Source organism: Sciurus vulgaris (genome assembly GCF_902686455.1).
Source record: "Sciurus vulgaris genome assembly, chromosome: 17".
Lineage (NCBI taxonomy): Eukaryota > Metazoa > Chordata > Mammalia > Rodentia > Sciuridae > Sciurus > Sciurus vulgaris.
In genome coordinates, this window is record NC_136478.1 from 57,929,279 (window position 1) to 57,953,220 (window position 23,942).

Genomic DNA, 23,942 nt, shown 5'->3' on the forward strand with positions numbered 1-23,942 from the left:
GTGAAGTCATCCCATTTTTTTTTTTTCCACCACTTAGTAACACTAGAGACAACTAGTCTTTGAAACATATCTTAAGAAATACTATTCTGGAGCTGGGCACAATGGCACATGCCTATCATCTCAGAGGTTCGGGTGGCTGAGGCAGGAGGATTGCAATTTTGAGGCCAGGCTCAGCAACTTAGGCCTGAAGCAACTTTTTTGAGACCCTATCTCAAAATAAAAAATAAAAAGGGCTGGGGATGTGGCTCAGTGGTAAAGCATCCCTGGGTTCAATCCCCAGTGCAAATAAAAAAAAAAAAAAAAAAAAGGAAAATAGAAATGCTATTCTGGCCCCAAGTCCTCATTCCAAGAAGAACCACATATGCAAAGATTCAAGTAAATGCCTTTCCTGAAGTGGAATGCAAAGAGCCCAGCTTTCTTTTCTGCCAGTCCAGGGCCACAGCTTCCCTTCTTGCCCTCATTCCCTTTATTTTCCTTCTTCCCTCCCTCCCTCAAAGATATCCAGAGGATTTTAAGATACCCACACACTTGAGTGTGTGGAAATGATGTCAGTCATTTCCTGGCCCGAAACAAGTCCCAAGCAACCCTCTTTCTGCCATCTGAATATAAAGCTGTGGTTCTCAGGAGAGAAGGAGGGATGGAGACCCCCAGGGGGAGTGGTGTGAAGGTGCATTTTGAGGCTGGTGGTGGACGGAGGCTGGTAGCCAGTCTCAGGATCTGCCAGGCAGAGGCCGGGGGTTTTGTGCAATGCCCACAATGTGCAGGAAGGCTCCCCAGCAAAGAGTCATGTGGCCCCAAATGTTAACAGGGCGCGGCTGTGAGACTCTGGGAATGAGAATGGACAGGGAACCTGAGGTCCTGGGGCTTGTGGGGGAGGCACAGAGCGGTCGGCCCTGTTCTCTGGCTCTCAGCCAAGTCAGGTTCTCACTGGTGGTTCGCACTGAGCACCGGTTAGGCGAGCGCGGGCTACAGCGGTCAGCCCTCTACCCACACCGGTGGACAGGACGGCCTCTGCCCTCAGGCCCATCCCTGTGCTGGGTCAGCTTCTCCCCTGCAGAGCGGACACCGACTGTGTCCACCGGCTGGCACAGCGGGAGGCAGCCTCGCGATGAACTCGTAAATGCCCACCCTTGGCAGCGCCGCATTTCCTGCCTCAAATTCGTGAAGTTTAAGCCGGTCTAAATCCGGGCGGTGCTTAGGAGAGTACCGGGTACGTGGCCTTTGATTAACAAATGCTAGTTGTCACCCCCACGTCACTGTCATCGTGTTGGTCAGGATGATCATCTCACCACCACTGGGAACAGGGGCCCTGTGGCGAGGGGGAGGGCAGAGGCCCCTGCGCGGCATTAAGGTTATCCTGGGGAGTTGTTCCTAAGACTCAGCCATAATGAGTACTATTAGCCATCTGCAAAGTAATCCGGCAGATGGCCTGATCCTCTCAGCTGGGTTTCAGCCCTCCCTAATCCAGACCCTGCTGGCCTGCGCTTCTCACTCCCTGATTAACATTTCTTTGACCTCACCCTGCTCTCTCTTGTTTGGAGGGTTTTGCTCACACCCACGCCTGCGGCCCTTCCTCTCCTGCCGGCCTCGCTCCCTGCTCCTCAGCCATGAAGACCTGGTTCAGTCTGCACCAAGAATCCTCCACACTGAGGCAAGGCAGCCTCTGCCCATGCCCTGCCTCCTGGCTCACTGTGAGCTCTCTGAGCAGAGCACCCAGGTTTGACTTACAGTTGGATTCCTGGTCTCTAACACAGTGCCTGGGGCTTAGGGATCACTTAATGAATGTGTACTGAATAAACTTGTTTGTCAATATGTGCAGAAGCGATCTGGGGATGCAGGACTTCCCCACAGGCACACACTGCTCCTAAGCTGAATAAAAGGTGGGTTCTTAAGCTTTTAGGGACTTCTTTCTTTTGAGAGTAGAGAACATCTCTCTAGGAAAATATTCACATGCCCTTGTGCTTGGGAAGGCTGTGTGTTCATCAGAATAAACTTTATTTTCCTGCCAAATGCACTACTAGAATGTATTTCCCAGAGTTGCTTGTACCTCAGCATCACATGAGTTCTGGCCAGTGGAAGTGAGAGGAAATAATGTATGTCACTTCCTAGCCTGGCCAAAAACAAAAACAACAACAGAAATACCCCTCCTCCAAGAACTTTCAGACTCTCTTGACCTTTATTGCCTAGATAAAAGCAAAGAAGCCTCAGAGAACCCAGAAACCCCCAGTTGGAAGAAGCTTGGATCCCCTAGTAACTGTGTGGAACACTGCCTGCTGACCAGGTACACCCTTGTTGGACTTTGCAAGAATCTTAGCAGGTTTTTCGTTGCTATAACAAATAGCTGAGATAATCAGCTTATTAAGAGAAAAGGTTTATTTTGACTCACAGTTTCAGAGGTTTCACTGCCTTTGGGCCTGTGGTAAGGCAGCACATCACGGCAGGAGCATGTAGCAGAGCAGAACCACTCACTTCAGGGCCAGGAAGTGAAAGAGTGTGAAGGACTAAGGTCCCATAATACCCTTCATGGGCACACCCCTAGGGTCCTGAGGACCGCCCTCTCAGCTCCACCACCTCCCAGTAGCACCCCAGGCTGGAGACCAAGTGTAATGTACATAGCTGCTTCCCCTCCCATAACGTTGCATCACAACCTAGCTTGTCAATCTGAAAGCTGCTCTCCCCACCCTTTCTGTTGCAGCCATTTCCCTGCCTCCCAACTACTGTCAGTCTGTGAACATCCTAGCTAGCTATTGGTTCATCAGTCAGCTTGCAAGTATCCTTCTGTTATTGGTCCCCTGTTAGCCTGGTGGAATTCAACTGCTTCACGGTAGCTACCCCATATTTTCTTATGCTTTTCTCTCTCCCTGACTCACTTTCTTTCTCCTCCTGGCTTTTTCACTCTCTCTTTCTTTTCCTCTCATTTTCCCTCTTACCCTGCAGGGAGACACTCTGTTTGCTTAATAAACTCCCTTATGTGATTTCCCGTGTCTGGTGTGGTTTTCATGGGATCTCTTATACTAAGCATTTAACAAATGGAGCCTAAGATCCAAACCACAGCAGAGTCAGAAAAATATGTTTTCTGTTAAGCTGCTGATAATTTTGAATTCATATGTTACAATAACTATCCTCACTATCCTGAAAAATACACACATTAAAAAAAAAATACAGCATTTCATGGACTCTAACATTCATCCAGTGACCCCAGGATAGGCATCTCTGGAATAAAAAGTGTGACCCTTAAATAATGAAAGAACATGAACAAGTGGTGTTTCTGGATCCTTATCCAGGGGAGAGGGACTCGCAGGTAGACAAGGACTCTAATCGTGGTTCTCGCTTCATCTTAGGGAACAACTAGGACCAAGTCTCTCTTTGCTGTTTCCATGCTTACCGTATAGTATTCTGGTGACTAACTTAGGCCCCTAGATGCACTGAGTATAATTAGGGTATCCAAGTTGGGATCTGAGGACTGAGTTCACTGCAATTACACAGCCTTTTTATAAATCAACAGAGATTCACATTCCCTTGCCATATGCTGAGCACTGTGAAAGATGCTTGTGTCTGTTATTTAGTCTTCAATACAACTCCAAGAGGCAAACGCCATTATTTATATTTTGTGGGGTGAAAACTGACTTCAAAAAGGTTGCATTGCGTGGCCAAGTAGACAGAAAGAAATAGTAGGAGATCTAGAGTCTCGACCCCAGGTTCATCTGAGATTTCCATTAAGCCATTCCCTCCCAAAGTGGTTCCAGGAACCCTGACTTTGGCCCATCCATTCTTTCCCAGTTCCTAAATCCTCTCCATCATTCCCCAGTATACTCACGTCCACTTGTCTCATAGGAATAGAGGAGGAAGGTCATCCATCCCAACAGGTAACTGGACCATTGATTCATCGTGGCCGACCTCTTCTCTCTGGACTGAAGGAAAACAAAAAATGTTTGCTCCCACAGGTCTCCTTTCTCTTACCACTAACTTCCAGCTTTGATGTCATGACACCATTTTTCTTTCCATCCCCAAACAGTAACTAGCAAATAATTTATTTTTGGAGGAAAAAAATACTGTCATTATGGAGAGGAATATGTGACAAAAAGAAGAAATTAACCGTTTGTCGAATAGCTGCGAGATTCCAGAGTAGATGTTCTTTAGGCCACTTGGTTCTCATAAATCCAGTGATAGAATTTTTAAAAATATCCATTTTACAGATGAGAAAACCAATGCTCAGAGAGAATTGGGTTGGTCACACCATGAGGGATAGCCTGGATTCTTATCCCCATATATGGCTCCAAGACCATATCCATCACTGGAATCTGAAAAGCCTTCCATTCTCCTGTTGGATCAATACCTCTGGATTTTAAAGTTCCTTGGTAATCATTATTATTTTCTATCCTCATCAACCATAATTGCCACCAGCTCTATTTTCCTTCCTGCCATTTCCTCAGTGACACAGAAGCATGCTATTCTCTGCAACAACAAGAACCCAGAGTTTGGAATGAGTGGTCTGAATTTACCTAGAGACTGAGCTACTGCTTCCATTCCTGGATCCCAGCTATTGAGTGCCTACTGCATGCCAGGTGTTTTAACTCCTGACAACCTAAGAGGAAAACTGAGACTGGAGAGGTCAGGTTACTTCTCCGAGGCCACACATGGTAAGCCACACTTGGAACTCATGCCTGTTCATAAGTGTCAGAGTCTTCCTCAGTATGAGCCTTTATTCCCTCATCTACAGAGTCGGGTGATCATTGCTGCCTCTCAGGATGGTCAGGAGGATCCAATTAGACCCTGATATGTAAATGGTTTTCAAAAGCCACTGACACAGCCCTCCACAGGTAGGTGGTGCCAGGAGAACCTCAGGCAGATGGGCTGCCATACTCTTCTCCCTGAGTTGTTCTGCCAAATTTGTTGATTGGTTCATGTATGTACATATACACACGTTTCTGATTTTTTCCAGTTGGGTCTTTTAAAAAATTTGTGTCCTTTTATTAATCTTTTACTATTGAGTTTTGCTTTCCTAAGAGGTAGTGGTTTGTTTGTTTGGGTTTCGTGTTTGATACTGAGAGGGGAGGCGTTTTCTGCTCTACTTATTTGCTTGTTTTTTTTTTTTACTCTTTCTGCACCTCTTCCTCTGGCGTCAGAATATCTTGTTCTCTCTGTTCTACTTCACTTCCTTCTCTTTACAGCCCTCATGGGCTACCTGGCTTCCACTTTGTCTCGTCTCAATGTTTGAATAGTCTCACTTTTTGATTCTTGGTTTTATTTTTATTTATTTAGGGGTCTTGGTAAAGAAGTTGGTGCCTGTGCCAACGTGATGGAGTGCTCACCTTGTTTTCTTCCAGAACTTGCAAAGTTTTTAATTCCTAAGCCTTTGATCCACTTTGATATGACTTTTGTGCAGGGTCAGATAGTGTCTAGTGTCATTCCTCTGCATGTAATTATCCAGTTTTCCCAACATCATTTGTTAAAAAGGCTATCTTTCCTCCAACATACTTTTGGCAACTTTGTCAAGTATCAGATAACTGTAGCTATGTGGCTGCCTCTGTGTCTTCTATTCCATTGGTCTTCATGTTTATTTTGGTGGCAATACCGTGTTATTTTTGTTCACATAGCTTTTTAATATAATCTGAGATCAGGCATTGTGATACCTCCGGCTTCACTCTTCTTGCTTTGACTATTCTTGGTCTTATCCTTTCAAGGGCATTTTAGGACTATTCTTTCTAGTTAGTTGGAGAATGTCATTGGCATTTGATGGGGATTGTTTTGAACTGGTGTATTGCTTTTAGTAATATAACCAGTTGGACAATGTTATGTGGACAACTGTGTCTCCATGAACATTGGAAGGACTTTCCATCTTCTAAGATCTTCAATTCTTTCTTCATTGTTGTATAGTTTACAGTGTAAAGGTAATCTACTACCTTAATTATATTTATCTCCAAATTTTTTTGAAGTTATTATGTATGGGATAGTTTTCCTGATTTTTTTTTCATCAGGTTCATTATTGGAGTATAGGAAAGGAATTGATTTTTGTATGTTGAACTTACATCCTGCTAATTTGCTAAATTTGTTTATCAACTCTGGAAGACTTTTGGTGGAGTTTTTTGGGTATTTTAGATATGGAATAATGTCATCAGCAGAGATAATTTAACTTCTTCTTTTCCTATTCGTATCCCCTTAATTTCCAAACTGTGACGGTGGTGGAACTTGTAGGTGACCCCAAAACTCTGACCCCAGAGCCCAGGCTCCTAACCACCATGCACATGGTTCTGCATTCGGGTTGAATGTGGGACCTAAGCACTCCTCAGTGTTATCCAAGGTAGCATCATCACTCATAATGGACATCTCCAACCACACCTGCACTTCTGAGTGTCAGAACCGAATGTTAAACTGCCTCCAGGACTTAGCAGCAAAAAGCCCCTCAGGTAAAGTCCATTTGCATATGAGAGAAAACGTTCAACCCTTGGCTGAGTCTGGCTTATTTCACTTAGCACGATGTTCTCCACTTCCATCCTACAATGGGATCATTTATGGATTCATGCAGGAACAAATGGGGCCCAGGGTTTGAAGAATGTACAGCAGCGTGTAAGGAGGTATGGCCCCTGCTACACGAGGCTGAGACAGGCAGGAGGTGAACAACCCAGAAACAAGCACAGCTGTGATCATGCTACCGAAGAGGAGAGCAGAGGCTGAGGTAAGGAAGAACTAGGGCAAGCTGGCTGCCATTGGAGGGGTCCAGGAGGCTCCTATGAAAACACCACATATAAGCCAAGACAAGAGGAAGAGGAAGTGGACATGAGGGAGCTGGGGGAATGGGGGCTCACGCAGGCAGAAGAAACAGATGTGAACAGGGACTGAGGTGGATAGGACGTGTCCAAGGAAACAGTGGGAGCAGTGTGCCTGGCGTGCCAGAGGGGTGCTGGGGTGGGCGGTGGCTGGAGCTTGCCCAGCTTTCCTGCATTCTAAATGCACCTGGAAGCTACTGGAGGGAGTCACGTGGAGAGAGGTGGCACTTATCAATTCGAGATCCTTCGCCTTCGCAGTGCAGCCACGCACCATAGAGCAATCCATCCCACGGCCTTCGCCCCAAAGCCCACATGTTCGTCCTGCTCCCCTCCTCGGTCGGCCCCAGCTGCCACCGGCCCTTTTACTGCCCACTGCACAAGTCAGCTTGCTTACCCCACGGGACTTTTGCTCCGTCCTCTCCACCCAGGATGCTTTTCTCCCTCGATATGTGCAAGGCTTGATTCTTCATGCTGCAAAGGCTTTTGTGAGAGACAAGGAATCGATATTAACCTGCAGGCTGGAATGTTAATGAGACGACCTGGGCCAAGTCATGGATATTAATAGCAAACGTTTTGGGGGTGGTTCAAGGTAATTATTAAACTGTGAGGCAAGCTCGGGGAGCCAGATACCCATGTCTGGAACGTTCAGGTGAGGACCAAGCTATTCTCTGAGCACACTCAAACGCCTGGAGGACTCTTTGTCCCGAGCCGTAGGGTGTTATGACTGGCACCCTGCCACTGCCACCCCTGTGTGGCCTGGCGGGCTTTGAAGAAAACCAGGCTCAGACATGCATACATGCAGCTTTCCCAGCACCAAGAGACACAGAGTAAAATTCACCTGAAGAGCTTATGATACAGGCAGCAGATTCTGGAAAGTTCTTTGTTGATGGCAAAGGGGAGCATACAAACTTGGGATCAATTACCATTTATGGAGGTGGGAGAGAGACAAATGTCACCCCTTCCTCTAGACCCTGTACAACCTACAGCTTCATGCTTATACCCCAGCCTCATCCCCTACCCCCATATCCACACCTTAATGAATTCACTAACCTCAAACATTCATTTCCGCCTTTCCTCTCAAGATTCAAATTCAATGAATGACTTTCTGCTTAGGTCCTAGGATCTAGATGGCAGAACACTGCAGTGTTTAGAAGTGTCTGCCCTGGAGCTGGACCGCTCAGTTTTGAGGTTTTGCCTCTTGCTCCCTTTTGACCTGAACAAGGTTACTCCATGCTCTGGGTCTTAGTCCCTTACCTGTAAAATGGAGATAATGATGGTGACCAGGTTGGGGTGGTATGGCGAGGTGATCAAAGATGCCTCAGTAGGTAGAGTAGTGCCCAACTCCCATCCTGGAAATCTGTCCTAATCCCTGTAACCCCTGAATGTGCCTGGTTATGTGGTAGAAAGGACTTTGGAGAAGTGACGCAGGACCTTGAGATGGGGAGTGATCCTGGAAGGAGAAGATCCAGAACATCAGAGGTAACATCAGATGTAACAATGGAGGCAGAGGTTGGAGTTAATGCACAGGAGGGGCCACAGACAGGACGCAGGCGGCCTTTAGAAGACCCAGCAGTGGGTTCTCCCCTAGAGTCTGCGGAAGTAACAGCCCCACGGGAACCTTGCTCTTAGCCCAGGGAGACGACTGACTTACAGAACAACAAGAGAAGTGTGTGTCAATCTGCTTCAGCAGCTGCAGGAAACAGATGCACACAGAAAGTTCTCTGGACACTGCTCAGCACGTAAAATATGCTTAATAAACACTAGTCATTACTATTTCATTTTCACTAGTTGAGTCAGTCATCCTGGAAGGTGTCCAGAAAAAAAAAATCCAGATTCTAGGCTGGTTGTGTGACTCTGAGCAACACATTTTCATGGCTCAGAGTCTCCATTCCTGAGACTGTTAAGCCTTGTGTTGTGTGGATGTGAATGATCTCCAACCAGTTCCAGTGACCTTAAGCAGGAAGCAGAAAATGTTTGCTATCAATTTTCTTTTCTGTATATGAGACTACTGAAATCCATCCCATAGAATTGCTTCAGGAACTAAATGACTCCCTGTAGTCAGAGCCCTTGGTATCTGGCGGGTGTTCAATAAATAACAGTGGTTCACGTTTACTGAGCATGGCTGTGTGTGAACTAATTGTGTTTGTTTAATAATCTGTTTGTTTAATTACTATTTAGTTATCAGAAACTCTAAAGACATGCCAACTGCAGGAGACTATGAGATTCAAAGATAGCTGAATGAGGTTATTTATAATAGAAATAACCAGAGATAAACAAAATGCCATTGGAAAATTGGTCAGATAAGTTTTCTTTCACCTACATAGACCAACAGCATGATGCCTTTAAATAGAAAGAGTTCAACAATAAGTGAACAATATTAAGTGAAAAATATAAAAAGAGAATTACCATGACACTCCATTTGTATGTAAAAGTATCTGTCTACTTTGGAGCCATGGAAATAGTCATTGGCTCCTCAGATAAATATTGGTCCTGTACCTCGTATGTGGTGCCCCCAGTAAACTGGGTGGGTGAAGTTCCTGCTCATCTGAGGCTGATATTTTACAAGGGTGGAGAACTTAATGGGCAGTTCATCTACTCCAGTTCCCTTTTCTTCTATTTCCCCAAATTCAGGATGCAGGAAGGCTCCATTAGCATTACATAATTCATATAATCTGCCCTAACTCACACCTCGAGTTTCTGAACCAAAAAAAGGAATCTTCCCTAAGGTCCTCTTTCCTACTTTCTCTCGCTTTTCCCTCCCAAATCCAATATGGCAGCCACTAAATACTTGCGGCTCTTGAGTTCTTGAAATCTAGAGTCCAAATTGTTCTGTGTTGTAAGTGGATTCTGAAATCAAGCAAAGGATGTAAATTCATCTCAATTCTTTTTTGTATTCCTATGTGCGGAAATGGTAATAGTTGAGATATCAAGAATTCCATAAAGTATATTAAGATAAAGTGGACTTGTTCTGCCTTACTTTCTAAAGATATGGCTACTATAAAACTTAAAATCATATGCATGGCTCAAGTTACATTTTGGTGGACTTTCCTTCCCTATGTGGAGACCCTCAGACCCCACTTTTTCACACCCTCCCACATTTTTGTACCTTCAAGAGAGTCCTTCTTGACCCTAGATCAATCTCTCACTCTCTCTCCACAAATCCTCTTTCAGGTTCTGTGATCAAGATCTTCAGATTATGTGGGGATTGGTCAAATGACTCTGGCCCCAGTCTGTCTGTAGGACGAGACGGTGGCTTCCTCGGGAGGGTGCTCTCCGAGTGGTTACTATCAGAAGGCAGTTTGGATGAGATCACCCTGTGGTTAATTAAAGATGCCTGAGATGCACTTGTGCATGTCTGTGAAGACATAAAATTCAACCATGTATACATTGATGGAGTCTTGCAGGGGTTGGGGTCAGGGGCAAGAATAATGAACAGAGGAGAGAGCTGGAAAGGTTTTAGATGATTAATGAAAGACCAAAAGTCCTAGAATTTTCTATTGAGAAGGCAAGCCTGAGAGAATTGAAACTAGGTTTCTGAAATATATTATCCAATTAGTTCTGATTTTAAAATAATATTCTACCATTTTGGAATTTTTAAGAGAATTCCATAGGCCCTTTCTTGGTTTCTCTCAGGGTTTACCATGTTACAGTTGGACACAAATAGGACCCTTGGGACCTTACCAAGGTCCAAGAGAGAAATCCATGACTGCTCACTGATCATTGATGATAAACTTCATGGGAACCACTTGGATCTCATCCTCATGGGACTTGCTTGCATGTATTTAGTGCCAGTTAAGTATTTCTTTTACGTATTTCTTACTTTCCAGGACTGATGGTTAAGTTTCGGGGGTAGGGGAGAGATAGAGACAGGCAGAGAGAGAGAGAGAGAGAGAGAGAGAGAGAGAACAAAAGGAGAAGAGGAGGAGGAGAAGGAGGGGAGGAGAGAAGACCTTGGAGGGAGGAGGGGTGGGAAAAGGAAGAGGTGGTAGAGAAGATGGAAATGGAGTCGAAGGGAAAGTACCAAAGATAGATGAGAGGAGGAGGAGGAAGAGGAAATGGATGAGGGAGAAGAAGAGGAGGGAGGAGGGAGCTGAGGAACAGGAGGGCATTGGAAGTAGACTGGGGAGAAGGAGGAGACTGGGAATGATGGCAGGAGAGGGGAGAGAGGAGGGGACAGGGTGGCCACAGTGACTGTGGCTGGTTCTCAGGGCTATAAGACCTCGGCGAAGGCTGGTTGCCCACCATTCCTGGGGAGGAGGAACATGGCCCAGTGCCCAGGGCTTCTGCTGGTGCTGCTGTGGGTCTTCTTGCCTCACTGCATGGCAGATATTCCAAATGAAGGTGAGAAGCCATGGAGGTGGTGGGTTAGGCATTCCAGAACTTGAGTCCTGTAGAGCTGCTGCCCCATGCAACCAAATCTGATATGCCAGGAGGGTGGGAGGCACCCTGACTTCACGTACCTTGAGAAAGAAAAGACGCTTTGTCTACCTTTCAGGCATTTTTACCTAGGAAACATGATCCACCAATAGATTTTAAAATAGGAATACACGACTAAGAAAAATGAAAAATGCAAATGTAAATGGAAACTTTCTGTTGACAGACTGCTGTCAAGTAACTTGATAACGTTGTCTCTCCCTTCATCCTAGTAGATTTCAAAGGCCTTGTGAGAAGGTAAAATGAAACTGATTTTTGTGAAGTCTTTTTTATTTTATTTTATTTTTTTTTAACAAAGTCATGTTGCCTTTAATAAATCTAAAGGGACAACAGGACAAGGGAATTAACATGGGGTTCATCTCTTACTGTTTGATGAGGATGATGTGAACTTGTGAAAACAGTTTTTTTATAGCATGGCCAGATTAATAATGTTATATGTATTTATTTTAAGTGTTCTTCAGAACATCTTTACATTTAAAAATAAATGAAACAGTGCTCATAAATGTTTTTTAAAAGAAAATAAGAAGGAGGAAGGAAGGAAGGAAGGAAGGAAGGAAAGAAGGAAGGAAGGAAGGGAGGGAGGGAGGGAGGGAGGGAGGAAGGGAGGGAGGAAGGAAGGAAGGGGAGAGAAATTAAAAGGATGCTGTCCATGTAACTATGATCATTGCATGCACATCAGCTGGAATTTCTATTTTACATCTACAGAAAAGTTAATACTTTTTGACTTGGCCAGAGGTTTCTTCTGTCTTAAGTCAGAAATCACTTTCATATGTACATAAGAAAGAGACTGTATAAGTGAAAAAAGTTGGTTAAGGTGTTTCTAAAACTTCTCCACTTTTGCTATCTGGCCTCCTGAATAATGGATGTCTTACTTTCCTCCTAAATCTCATCTCTGTGCTATACAGAGCCTTAGTGATAAAGCATTTCTCAAAACAACATGTAAGAATCAAAACCCATTAGTCTTGGGCACCTTGGCCCGTGTTATAGATAACACAGTGCTAGTCTGCTTTTCACCTGCAGGACACCGCTCATTCAAAAACTTCCTCTCCTCTCTCATGGGCTTCTGCTTCCTGATGTTACAAGAAACTTGTTGCCTTCTTTTATTATTCTTTTTTTTTTTTTTTTTTTTTTTTTTTTTGGCACAGGGTATTGAACCCAGGGGAGCTTTACCACTGAGCTACAGTCCTTTTTAATTTTTATTTTGAGTCAGAGTCTTGCTAAGTTGCTGAGGCTGGCTTTGAAGATCCTCCTGCCTTAGCCTCCGGAACCACTGGGGTTACAGGTGTGTGCCACTGTGCCTGGCTTAGCCCAGCTGTCTCTTGAGCCACTGAAGTGCACACTGCAAGTTTTCTTGCTGGTTGTTTTCAGTGTGGGACATAATGACCATGTCCCCACAGCAACCCTCCTGAGATGAGTAGTTCCTACCTGGAGTGAGGACCGTTCTGATTTTGGAGAACATAGACCGTGAGAAGTACTGTATCTCAGCACCTTAGCAGCAATGACTTGGTAGGTTTGGGATCTGCTAGGTGCACAGGATGTAGAGATTAAATGTCATAAATAGTTTCACTCCATGGCCACAGGCTAGCGGGAAGACAGAGGAAAGAAGGAAGTCCCTGTATGCTAGGGACTAAATCTTCTACATTCCTGGCCCAGAAGAGAAGTGATTGAACCGGCAAGATTTCACAGAGGACTCACTTGAGTGATCTTGTTCCAGGGATGAAAATCTGCTGTGTACAAAATGTAATTTCTCTACTGTTCCAAGCTGTTAGGTTGCCTGAGGGACTATAAGAGTGGGGCAGACCCCAGTGTTCTCTGTGCACCCAAAATTCTAGGGTTGTCAACATTACCAGTAAACCTTTCAGGCTCCTGTGGGGTAGGACTGCCCACCTGTCAATCATTTAATTTCAGCAAAGGTTTGTGCTAAAAAGTGAGCCTTACATTATAGGAGCCTGTGTCATTTTATGGAGATGAAGAGGAATGAAGAGGAATGATAGCTCAGAGCTCCCATGAGTCCCCGACTTCCCTCACCTCTGTTCCGCCCTCCTCCGCTCCAGACCAGCTCTTATGAGGCCAGCTTCTGTCTGGCCTCTCCTGGTTCCAACTGAGCTTCTCCTGTGACCTGGGCAAGATCTTGAGCCTCAGATGGCTCTTATTTCCTACTTCTGAAATAGGAGGACAATGGCTCTTGCTTGTGAGTGAGTTTCTGCCATTAGTATGTTGCTATTATTGTTTGGTGAGTACTATTGCTATTTAAAAGGCAGGCTATGTATTGAGATTTAGTACAGGTTGAAATATCCTTATCCAGAATGCTTGATGTGTGGGATATTTCACATTTCATATTTGGAAATATGTGCATATGCATAATGAGATATTTTGGGGGTGGGAACCAAGTCTAAACATGAATTTCATTTATGTTTCATACACCCCTTACCCAATAGCCTGAAGGTTATTTTACTCCACATTTTTAATAATTTTGTGGGGAAAAAACAAAACAAAACAGTCGAATGGTATGGAATTTTCCATTTGCAGTATCCTGCGGATATTCAAAAGTTTCAAATTTTGGATCATTTCAGATCTTGGATATTCAGACGAGGTATGCTCAACCTGTAGTCAGTATTCAGAGTGAGTCTGACTACTTCAGGTCTCTTACAGACATCCCGCGATCCTTGCCCTCTCTGGCTGGCCTGTTTCACTTGGCGTAAGGTCCTCTTGGTTCATCCAAGTTGCAAACGGCAGGACTTCCAATCCTAAGGCTGAAAAATATCCCACTGTACGCATGCGCCACATTGGAGACACTCCTTCGTCCACTAATACCAGGTCTGTTTCACATCTGGACACTTTGGTGCCACACGGAGTGCAGATGTGACGTCAGGGTCCTCACACCACTTCTTCTGGATGTATTTCCAGATGTGGGATTTCTGCCTCATCGAGTGGGTCTAGTTTTAATTTTTGCACTATTTTTCACAGTGGCTGCATCGTGTACGTTTCCACACTCTGAGCGCACCCCACACCCCGCCATGCAGTCCATCTCCTGGACTCACCACGGTCCACCCCGCCCCATCCTCAGGCCAACCTCCACAAAGCCAGGCCACATTTAATGAGTGCAAATTAGATCACGGCCCTACACCTCTCAAAGAACTTCAAGAATCCCATCACAATCAGAATTCAGTAGAGGTCCTGTGGATCATGGTGCTTCGTCAAACACATCTCTGTGTCCACCCACCTCACACAGTGTGAAATGTGAAGGGTTGTCCAAAGTAATATTTCTACAAAACACTTCCCCAAGGAAAAAAGGAGGGACAGTGTGGCCTGGGAGGAGGGAGAGAAATTAATCAAATATTAAACCTCCCAGTAAATTCTTTCCTAATAACAATAGGCACTGAAGGAAAGGAGTAGATATAGAATGTTGGACCCTGGACTTTGACATTCCCCCATTGCAAATTAGCCCTAAATGGAGGCACAGCAAATATTGAAACTCTGGGAAACAATGAATCCCCAGAGAAAGAAAAGCGATGAGCAAGATTTGAGATATAGGCTCCTCGGGATATATACTCCTATCTTCCCAGCCTCAATCTTTTCACAACCACCTTCCTAAATTAAAGTTCTAACCTGTACCACTAGCCCGTGACTGTCTAAACTGCATATCTACAGTCTCCAATGAAACGATAAAAACCCAGACTCCTTCTGAAACTCGGGGCATCTTCAGACCCAGAAAATGGGCCCTCCTGGGCCTGATCAATGGACCTCGCTGCAGAATAAAGGAAAGCTTGCTGATTCGAGGTCTGCTTCCCGTCTCCTGCCTCTGTCCATTTGTGGCCCATGAGCTTATAAAATGAAAATTAGGCTGTTAAATTAGACTGTTCCAAGTCTATTAAATTTGAATTTATAAGAGACTTGATACTGAATCTAATAATATTAATAATCATTAATATTTATAAAATACAGTTCAAGCAAAAGAAAAATTAGAAATCACATACAATCATTCTACTGAAAAAAAACACTATTGAATTTTGATGCATGCCTTCAAAGTATTATCTTTTTTTCTAGACTGAATTTTCGTCAAATATTTTTGTTTATGTTAAATTTTAAATTAAGTAAATAGCCATTTTTTTCAAATTGTGTCTTTCAGATGACTCTTCACCAACTATAGGTAAGTTGATCATATTTCTTCAATGTTTTTAAACTTTTAAAAAGCTTCTTTTTAAACTTTGCAATAAAATTGTAGAGTCATTGAATAGTTATTTTCCTGAAAAGAAATAATATTTTAATGAAAATATTATTTATACATAAGTTAAAGTAAGTTTCATGATAAAATAGTTGAGGAAAAAAGAAGAGAGGAATCAAAATTTTATTACCAATACTTTTGAGTGATTAAATAGTTCATTAGCTACAACTTCAAAATGTAATTTTCTTTCTGCAAAAATTGGGTTTCATGGGACATGATAAAGGCCTTTCTCATAAAAAATATAGTACAGATTTTCCATATCGACTGCTTATGTGTTCATCTTTGTTGATGCCAGAACATTATAAAGCTCATTTACTTTAAAATTATCCAAGTGATTGATTTTTTAAATTGATCCATATCTTTGAGCTAATATTAGCCATGCTGAAAAGCATTCTTAACCAGGAAAGTATAGGGCTGTCTATTGTCAATACTAGTTAGCATTATGGGGGTGGGACTATAATATATGTGATAATTAAGAAAGAAATAATCTAAAACCTGCATAAAATAATAGGCAAAATTATTTTATAATCGCATACTTTGAAAATTCTAGAAACGCTAGTTTTATTAAGAAAATTATTAGGAGAATTATCAAGAAAATTTATGATTTTTATTAAGAATCTGGCTATGTGTCTGATGATAAATAAACATGCAACAATCAATACTGATAAGAAACAAATAGACATTAAGGAAAAAAGTAGAAAATCTATTTTAAATCAATGATGAAAATATTTTGGAATTAAGTCAAGAAAGATAGAGGACTTACATTAAGCAAATGATAAAATCATATCAAAACACATAAACCAGTTTTAAGAAATAGGAAATCATGTCATATTCTTGTACAGAAGACATAATTCAGTAACATCACCTCAAACTAGCATTTTTACTTGAAGCCATTTTATATGACAATCACTTTAAAGTCTATAAACAGTAAAATAAATTTCACTTCAAATTTTATTTCTCAGATTCTGCAATTCAACTTCCAGAAGTAGCAGGTAAGTCGATCAGAAAATTTTCAGTATCAGATAATTCTTTCTTTTCATTTTGAAAAAATTGGGAGCATCTCTGATGTTCTTCTGGTGAAAAATTCTTTTTCTGTCCTTTTATAAAATGTAATCTTAATACCTTGTTAACAGATAAATAGATGTCACCCTGATCTTTGAACAGCACTAAATGTTTATACTCTTTCACTTCTGCCCAATAGAGAATACCAGATTTCAAAATTCATATAGAAAGAAATCCAATAATAGAAATATTATGAGCAGAAATAATACTGGGGTAGAGAAGCATTTTTTCCCACCAAGTATTAAGCATACTGTAAATACTGCAATATAAAAATACCGCAAGGAGTCAAATAATAGCATCGACCCTGGGGAGTAGTGTTCTGTGATGCTTTCTGGCTCCAGAAAGTACCCATTTCCCCACCACGCTATTCTACAAACCAAACAACATGCAGCCAGCTTTACAGGATATGTTAGAATTCAATACATGGTTTTAAATGTGTATGTTTAAATATAGAGAAGGCTTATTTCCTCATCCATGTGTCATGATTAAATATCTGCTTAGAGGAAAATAAGTTTGCATTCATCCTTCACATCATATACAAAACTAAATTCTTCATTAATCAAACTTTAAATGTAAAAGAAACAAAATCATTTGTTTAAGAAGAAAATGTAGGAAAACACAGGTATGACCCAAGGACCAGGATGACTCGTAAGACAAGACAGGTCATGCACAGAGAGACACTTCTAAGGCGCCTTCATGCTGTGCGCTGGTGAAACTCAGGAGAAAGAACCCGTTGGAGGGAAAGAGGAATTACTATTGTTCCCTAAGGAAACAATAGCCATCACTGCTGGAACTTCATAGATCTCTTCCTAATGACCTTGCTTTGTGGATTTATCCACAAAGGGAAAAAAGCTTCAATACACAGGGATTTATGTAGGTAAAATGTTGACTGCAGTATATACGGGGAGAGAGTCTGAGCGTGGGAAACAGTGCATTGTGGTGAAAACCTTGTCCGGGAGCATGAAGCTGCATCAGAAAGGATGAGTTAGAGCTGCGCTGACCAAACAGTGCTGTGTCCCTGCACGAACAGACCACAGGGACTCCACCTTTGCACATCTGTGGAGGATGGATTTTATAGAACTGTAGATAATTAGGAGACCAGTCGAGGAGAAGAAGGGAAGAGGGGCAGGGGGGAGGGAGGAGAGGGAGAAGCATGGGACTGAGGGGGAGCAGGTTGTATGCTATGCTCCTCTGCTGATGTCAGGATGAACCCCAGTGTTATGTATAACTATAGTATACCAGTAAAAGAAGAAGCTGATCTCACTACAAAACAGAGTAGAGAAAAACAGATTCCTGTGATGTGTTGTTAGAAACTTCAGTTACGGGTATAAAGTATGATTCATTTTGAGGGGTAGCAAAAATCTATCTGTGTGTGTTGCATGGTTATATATATGTCATATAGTTTTATACACACACTGTATGTACTGTAGGGGTTTACATATAATGCAGTTTTTATTAGTGCGCTATAATTATATGTAAAAGTGGGATTCATTGTGATATGTTCCTACATGCACATAGCAAAGTTCGGTCAATTTCATTTCCAACTATCTCCCCCTTTCCCTCCCTTTCTCCCTATCAATTATTTATCTCCTTCAGTATCCAGGGGGGATTTGTTTCAGCACCCCCCACAGAGGCCTGACCTGCAAGTGCTCAAAGCCCTTACATAAAATGATGCAGTATTTACATAGAACCATAGAGTTTTTGGGATCTTCCCATATGATTTAAATCATCTCCAGAATATTTAAAATATCAAATGCCATGTCCCACTGTTGTCATACTGCGTTTTTAGGGACTAAGGACAGGGAAAAGTCTGTGTATGTTCAATAGAGACACGATTTTTTTTTTTTTTTTTTTTTCCTGAAAATTTTTGACCTGGGCACGGTTTAATCCACACGTGGATCCCAGGGATCTGGCGGGCCAACTGACTGTGTAGCTGCGTTTGTGCGGTGGGGAGGGAAAGGAAGAAGCTGAAGGAAAGAGATACCCCGGCGTGGGGAGCCCTGTTCGGTAGGTGAACGTGGGCATTTCTAGCCTAGGACAAGCTTCGGGGCCTGGGGCAAATGCTAAGCAAGACTGTGTTCACAGCTGGGACGGTGGGCATGCCTGGAATCCCAGTGACCCGGGAGGCTGAGGCAGAAATATCCAAGTTTAAAGCCAGCCTCAGCAACTTAGCGAGGCCCTAAGCAACCCAGAGAGTTCCTGTTTCTAAATTAAAAATATAAAAAGAGGCGAGGACGCGGCTCAGTGGTTGAGTGCCCTGGGTTCCATCCCCGGCGCGGAGGCGGTGTCTACAGACTGCGCGTGCCCCAGGGGCAATTAAATCATCCTGTTGTTCCTGTTGCAAGACCCCAGTCACCTTCGGCAAAGCCCCGCAGGGGCCCTGATCCCAGGAGGCGGTCTCTTCACTTCCTAACCCCCCACTAACGCTCGCAGAGAGGTGAGGCCCTTTGTTCTCTCTAGATGGCGAATGTGTCTTTCCATTCTGGTATAAGAATAAGATATTCTACGACTGCATCAAGTTCGGCATGAGGCACGATTGGTGCTCGCTGAACAAGACCTTCCAGGGTTACTGGAAGTACTGCACCGCCGCAGGTGAGCGCCGGCCTCGCGGCCCCGGGCGGTGGGCGAGGGCCGGGCGTGCAGGCGACAGCCTGCGGACTCCACCCTGCTGTCGCGCGAGGTGCCCTGGGAGCCCCACAGGCGCTCAGAGGGTGGGAGAAGCCAAACTTTACCTCGCCCGCGGACCCAGAGCAGATCGGCCTCCACATTCTGAGCCCCCTTACGGTTTGCACGGCATTTATAGGCAGTCTAGGGTCCCACGTTTTCCAGTCTAAAACAGTCCATAACTGGGCACAGGGTTTCAAAGAAACCCGATCTAGGATTGCGGGTAAGGGTTTCCAAGAGGGAAGCAGGGCGACAAGGGAGGCTGGCTCCTCCTACCAGGCCTTCCTAAATCTCCAGCCTTCAGCCCGCGCGGAACCTTCGCAGGGCCTTTACGCTTCAGAGGGACGTGGTTAGGTCCCGGGAAGGTCGTCTCCAAACCAAAGGGAAGGAGAGAGTGGTGCTACGTAACCCAGCGGGCGGAATGGGGAGGGGAACTCCCTCCCTAGTGGACTCTACATCCAGGCCTGGGTCAGGTACTAGAGGACTGCAGGTTCCTGAGAGTGTGGAAATCACGTAGCCCCGAAGACGCAGGGGGTCCTCCAACGAGGTCTGCTGGAAAGATGCTAGAACGTCAGAAAGCGGGGGGCGCGGTACCCCGGGTCCTTCCGCATGTGCAGCTGGTGGAATGGGGCAGAGTGGACGTGAGTGTGTGTGAGGGAGTGTGTGGGTGTGTTGTGAGAAGGTGTGTGTGCGAGTGTGTGCTTTCTCTCCTAACCGCCTCCTCCTCCGCAGACTTCGCCCCGTGCGTGTTTCCCTTCTGGTACAGACGTGTGATCTACTGGGAGTGCACCGACGATGGGGACGATTTGGGGAAGAAATGGTGCTCGCTGACCAAGAATTACAACAAGGACCAGGTCTGGAAATACTGCTGACGACTGTGAGAATCATCAGGAAGAGGATGAAGTTCCATCTTTCTCGTTGGAAATAACTTAGAGCTTTATTGGGATAGGAGAAAGTGGGATCCTCTTTAAAAATTTTGTTTTTCGTTTTTACGGACTGCATTTTGATTCACTGTAAACAAATGGGTTACAACTTTTTCATTTCTTTGGTTGTACACGATGTAGATTCACACCATTCATGTGATCATACATGTACTTAGGGTAATGATGTCTGTCTCATTCCACCATCTTTCATATCCCCCCTCACCCTCCCTAATTTCCCTCTGCATAAGCTAAAGTTCCTCCATTCTTCTCTCATCACTGCCACCCCCCGTTATACATCATCATCCACTTATGAGGGAAAACATTCAGCCTTTGGTTTTTTGGGATTGACTTATTTCACTTAGCATGATATTCTCCAGTTCCATCCATTTACCTGCAAATGCCATACTATTATTCTTCTTTATGGCTGAATAATATTCCATTGTGTATATATACCACAGTTTCTTTATCCATTCATCTGTTGAAGGGCATCTAGGTTGGTTGAGAGTGAAGAGACTCAGAAACTTCCGCCACTGGACATGGGAAGCTGTACCTAGAGGACTACATCATTCAGAACCCAGCATGAACCTGGACCACCATGGGCTGGGCCCCCAGGGTAGCAAGGGAACCATGATAGTCCTGTTGAGGGTGAGACGGGTGGAGGTGGAGGGTTGACAGGGAGGCAAGCCCCAGATTCAGAAGTCCCTCCTTTGGATCCCAAATAGCAATCTTCATGCTCAGTCAGAACTGCCAGTTGAGTGATCTCCCCAACAGGCAGAGACTCCCATTTAGCTCCTGAAAGGAAAGTACCAGAGATCTGGGCCTTAGAAGTCTGTGCTCTTTCCTAATCAGGAAGTGAGGGCACTAATTTATTGGCCCAGAAAAAGTGACTGGGCTGATTTGAGTCAGGAGTTAATGTTCTCACATTGCACAATACAAAATGGCAGCCTGGGTCTCTGTTCCACAGCTCGGCTTCGCTGTAAATGGGTTCACGCTGAGCCCTTCCATTCAACGTGGGTCGTTGCAACTTTTAAAGACCATGCTGCAGAGTAAATTGTGTTTTCCCACAGTGGGGAAAAAAAATGTTTTCTCTTGGCTGGGTTAAGAAACGACCTTGAATTCACCATAGGCTTATGTAATGATAATTGATTATATCAAAAGCTGCCTTCCATCAGAAAAGCAGAAAATATAATAAACGGGTGGGGTGTCAGCACAACACTGAGGGATGAGAATAGAGTACATTTAAAAGAAAGATAACAATGATAGGTGCGGCGTCTATTTCCTGCCACTCCGACACTTGACACGGCTCTGTTGGAGTAGAAGACTCAATACATGACACAGTTCTGTTGATCGTCTTCCCTCTTGGGGGCCATAGGCATGGCATGTCTCCATGTGTAGTTGCTTTTTAATATTAATAATCAATATATCATTAGAAACTTATTGGAAAAACATCAGGAAGGTTTTACTGTATTGGGACACAAAATAGTGCACAATAAAAATTTAGTAGCAATACATAGATAAAATATATGAAAATAAACAATCGTAGCTGTGCTCAAGTTAAAAGGAGCCAGTGATTGCGTTAGTATAATAATAGATGGATAAAGAGGCATTCCTCTGAGCTTGGTTGCGGGGTATAGCCTTTGTTGCTTTCCTAGTTTTAATAATTGATTCTAGAGAGACTTTACATAATAAAAACATTTAGGTTAGTTGTAAGTATAATTTGTGCTTTTCCTATGTTTAGTCTAATTCTTTGAGAACCAGAATAAGATTATAGTCTGCCATTATATGAATTAGAATAGACTAAATATTAACTATAAGTTGATTTCTTTGCCCTTTAATAATAGTAAAAACTTTTCACTGTTACACACTGGAGTTCATGGTGGGGGTGGTTTCTCAGAAAATCTAGTGATGTGTTTGTTCTGAAGGTTAAAGGCTGGCAGGTCATGGTGCCCTCAGTTTAACTGGGAGATGAGGTTGTTTCAATCTAGCTGGGAAATAAGTTGTTTTGGTCTGGACAGAGAGAATGTGTACTTTGAGAAGAAGCATAGATTGTACTTTTGAAGTTTTTACTTATTCTAAACTAACCATAGAATGATATAATCATTACTAAAGAAAAACATCTATTAAAAGGCTGGCAGAAAAAATACAGACAGATTCAGCCTCAGAACGCTTGGTGTCTCTGTATGCTGTTTCTCCACCGAGCTGACGCCTCCCATCCACCGAGGACCCCCACCCCTGCTAGGGCTGGACCCCAGCAGATAGGCGTGGACTGCGTGCTGCTCACGGGGGGAGGGCTGCCTGCTTTACTTGGTACAGTGATTCAAACACTGACCTGTTTTGAGAACATCCTCTCGGATACACCTGGAAATACTGTTTTGCTGGCTATCTGGGCATCCTTCACCGCAAACAAGTTGACCCATAAAATTAACCATCGCTGCTCCCACGCAGGCTGGCTTCAGAGCCCTTGCTCCCAGCCACCACGAGAACATCAGCGGATGGTAGAAAGAGACGGCAAGGAGAGGAAGCTTGTGAGTCTTTCACCAAGAACTTCAGTGGGAAGCAGGTAGGGACCTGTTAGGGATCCAGAGAAGCAGCAGCTGAGTGTCCTGGCCATGGAGTCGCGGGATTCTGCAAGTGCCTCATTGTGTGAATGGACTGGGAGAGGGAACAGGAAGGGAGGAGCTGATAAGACTCACCCTCCCTTTGGACCTGGTTCTATGACTTACTCATCTTCTACATTGACAGAATGTTCATGGCGATGACTGCTGGGCTGTGGTGAAGGCCGACCTCAAGCATCATGTGGCTCTGGCACAAACCCAGCAGATCGGTTGGCCTGGTGCACAGTCTTCCCTGAGCCCTTGTTACCCCAGAAAGAGGCACAGACGCAGACGGACGAGCAGGGGTGACATAGGAGGGGCACTCTACTTCCCGGTTACCCACCTTTCCTTGGGCAGCATGGTTTCATGGGGCTTCTGTGAGCATGTGGTGTGCGGCACGTGCAGCTGCTCCTGGGAGGCACGTATCAGGGCTGTGGCGGGAGCTGTCCCAGGAAGTTGCATCAAAGCATGGATAATTCTGTTTGCCTTTTGCACTGAGAGAGGGAGCCCAAGAACCATCTCAAGACCAACCATGCTGCTACAGTGATGCAGCCACATCAATGTTTATAGCAGCTCAATTCACAGTAGCTAAGCTATGGAATCAGCCTAGGTGTCCTTCAATAAGTGACTGGATAAAGAAAATGTGGTACATGTACACAGTGGAATATCACTCAGTCATAAAGAAGAATGAAATAATGATATTTCCTGATAAATGGATGGAAATGTAGGCTATCATGCTAAGTGAAATAAGCCAATCCCAAAAACCAAAGGCCAAATGTTCTCTCGGATATATGAATGCTAACAAATAATAAGGGTAGGGGACAAGAATAGAAATTCATTGGCTTAGATAATGGGGAAATAAGGGAAGGGAGGGAGGATGGGAATAGGAAAGACAGTAGAATGAATCGGACATCACTTTCCTGTGTTCATATATGAATACACCACCAGTGTAACTCCAGGTCATGTACAACCACAAAAATGGGATCCTAAGTAGGATCAGTTATACTCCATGTATGTATGATATGTCAAAATGCACACTGTTGTCCTGTATATCTAAAAAGAACAAATAAACATAAATTTAAAAAAAGACCAGCCATGCTTTTCTACCTAGCCTACCTCCTGGCTCTTCAGGCATGAGCCTGCTTCCTGGGGGAAGAAGTCGACAGGACGTTCCATGGTGGGACTCGCTACTGTTGGCCTGTTGGGGAGTCCTGCTCTGTTTCAGGAGGGAGGCCATAGACAGAGACACGGACCTGAGCCCAGCCAGGTTCCC

The 23,942-nt window shown here is 44.1% G+C and overlaps 2 protein-coding genes and 1 long non-coding RNA gene across 4 annotated transcripts in view; 1 reads left to right on the forward strand and 2 right to left on the reverse strand.

Annotated features, from left to right (window-relative positions):
* Nucleotides 1-7,315, reverse strand: part of ELSPBP1 (epididymal sperm binding protein 1) — a 19,011-nt gene extending 11,696 nt beyond the window's left edge. For both annotated transcript variants that reach the window (XM_079119075.1, XM_079119076.1), the window contains exons 1-2: nt 7,162-7,315; nt 3,818-3,911 (exon numbers count right to left, since the gene is read on the reverse strand). In XM_079119075.1, coding sequence (XP_078975201.1) covers nt 3,818-3,887 — 70 coding nt within the window. In that variant the 5' untranslated portion in view covers nt 3,888-3,911; nt 7,162-7,315. The remainder of the gene's footprint in view (nt 1-3,817; nt 3,912-7,161) is intronic.
* A 3,657-nt stretch (nt 7,316-10,972) lies between these two features.
* Nucleotides 10,973-20,144, forward strand: LOC306648763 (binder of sperm protein homolog 1-like). The gene is made up of 5 exons (XM_079119079.1): nt 10,973-11,108; nt 15,331-15,351; nt 16,389-16,418; nt 18,949-19,080; nt 19,885-20,144. Exons 1-5 carry the CDS (start codon nt 11,030-11,032, stop codon nt 20,022-20,024), a joined length of 402 nt encoding a protein of 133 aa, XP_078975205.1. The 5' UTR covers nt 10,973-11,029; the 3' UTR covers nt 20,025-20,144.
* Nucleotides 20,145-20,419: 275 nt separating this feature from the next.
* Nucleotides 20,420-23,908, reverse strand: LOC306648767. The gene is made up of 2 exons (XR_013760478.1): nt 20,964-23,908; nt 20,420-20,895 (listed from the first exon to the last, which is right to left on the reverse strand). It is a non-coding gene; the product is annotated as an uncharacterized lncRNA (long non-coding RNA).
* Nucleotides 23,909-23,942: the final 34 nt, after the last annotated feature.

Bases quoted from the DNA above. Each gene is read 5' to 3' on its own strand.
- LOC306648763 (XM_079119079.1), top strand. From the start codon at position 11,030: ATGGCCCAGTGCCCAGGGCTTCTGCTGGTGCTGCTGTGGGTCTTCTTG. The intron at 15,352-16,388 runs GTAAGTTGATCA...TTTATTTCTCAG, and splicing joins TGACTCTTCACCAACTATAG to ATTCTGCAATTCAACTTCCA. The intron at 19,081-19,884 runs GTGAGCGCCGGC...CCTCCTCCGCAG, and splicing joins GAAGTACTGCACCGCCGCAG to ACTTCGCCCCGTGCGTGTTT.